A 1,000-nucleotide genomic window follows, 5' to 3' on the forward strand; every position below is an offset into this window, starting at 1 on the left:
GGTGTCTGGAAAAAGTTGTTCTGTTTTGTTCTTTTTAATAATACATGGCTGCTTAAACCTTATCTCTCTTTAGGCTCAGAAAGGATCTATTCTTCATTGCTTAGCTAAGGTTTTAAGTCTCTTTGAGGTGAGTAATATTTGTTTCCTGCTGACAAGACTTAGTAATTATGAAAGTACAATTTTATAATCCAGACTTCTTCTATGTCTCTTTAAAATGCTTGGTGTGCTGTGTTGTTACCTTTATGCATGATCAGTCCAATTGTTACTTACTTCTTCCAAGGTGTGTTGTTATTTTTTGGTTTTGGTTTTTTTTTAAGGCTGAGGAGCTTAAATACCTTTTCTTACCCTCTGTTTAAGGGATGCTGTCAACTCTAGACGTTGTCAGTTGAAAAAAATTAAGTAGTTTTAAGTAGAGGTGCACCGATACATCGGTCTGATAACGGACCGGTACCAATATGAAGAAAATTCCCTATATCGGATATGGGGCCAATAATTTGGCTGATAAATGCCCGTGCTAAACGCAGCCACAGCAGAGCACGGAGCAGAGCCAGCAGCATGGAGAGCTACCTCTAGCTGGTAAGCTGGGAGGGAAGGGGCATTGGGGGAGCAGATCAATGCGCCTGCAGTGAGGGAGGGGCAGGGGCAGGCGCTGCCCAGCTTGGGCAGGGGAGTTGAGGGATGGATGCGCAGCTCGTGGTGGGGGGTGGCTCTTGCCGCTGCTTGCACTGCTGCCACCCAAGCACTGGGAAAAGCTGGGGTTGCGGCAGGCAGCAGCACAGGGCTGAGAGCGGAGCTGCAGTGAAATTTGGGGTGGCTGCAGCCTGCTTCTAGAGCCTGCTCCAAGCCCAGCCCCTGGGAGAGGAGCTGCGCAGCACTATCTCTGGCTGCACCCCACAGCTGCAGCCTGCCCCACACTGCACAGGTCCAGGGGCACATGTCCCTCCCCCTCCTGGGGTGCAAGTAGCAGTGGGGACTGCCCCCTTCCCCCCCCCCCAAAACC

The 1,000-nt window shown here is 50.3% G+C and overlaps 1 protein-coding gene across 1 annotated transcript in view; it reads left to right on the top strand.

Moving 5' to 3' along the window:
- The window catches only part of LOC109290852 (cyclin-F-like), a 9,401-nt gene extending 8,940 nt beyond the window's left edge, over positions 1–461 (top strand). Inside the window, exon 4 of the mRNA XM_019507666.1 lies at positions 74–461. Within this exon, the coding sequence (XP_019363211.1) occupies positions 74–187 (114 nt within the window). The 3' untranslated portion in view covers positions 188–461. The remainder of the gene's footprint in view (positions 1–73) is intronic.
- The last annotated feature ends 539 nt before the right edge of the window (positions 462–1,000 follow it).

Source organism: Gavialis gangeticus, unplaced genomic scaffold, assembly GCF_001723915.1.
Source record: "Gavialis gangeticus isolate Ggan-Ray unplaced genomic scaffold, GavGan_comp1, whole genome shotgun sequence".
Lineage (NCBI taxonomy): Eukaryota > Metazoa > Chordata > Crocodylia > Gavialidae > Gavialis > Gavialis gangeticus.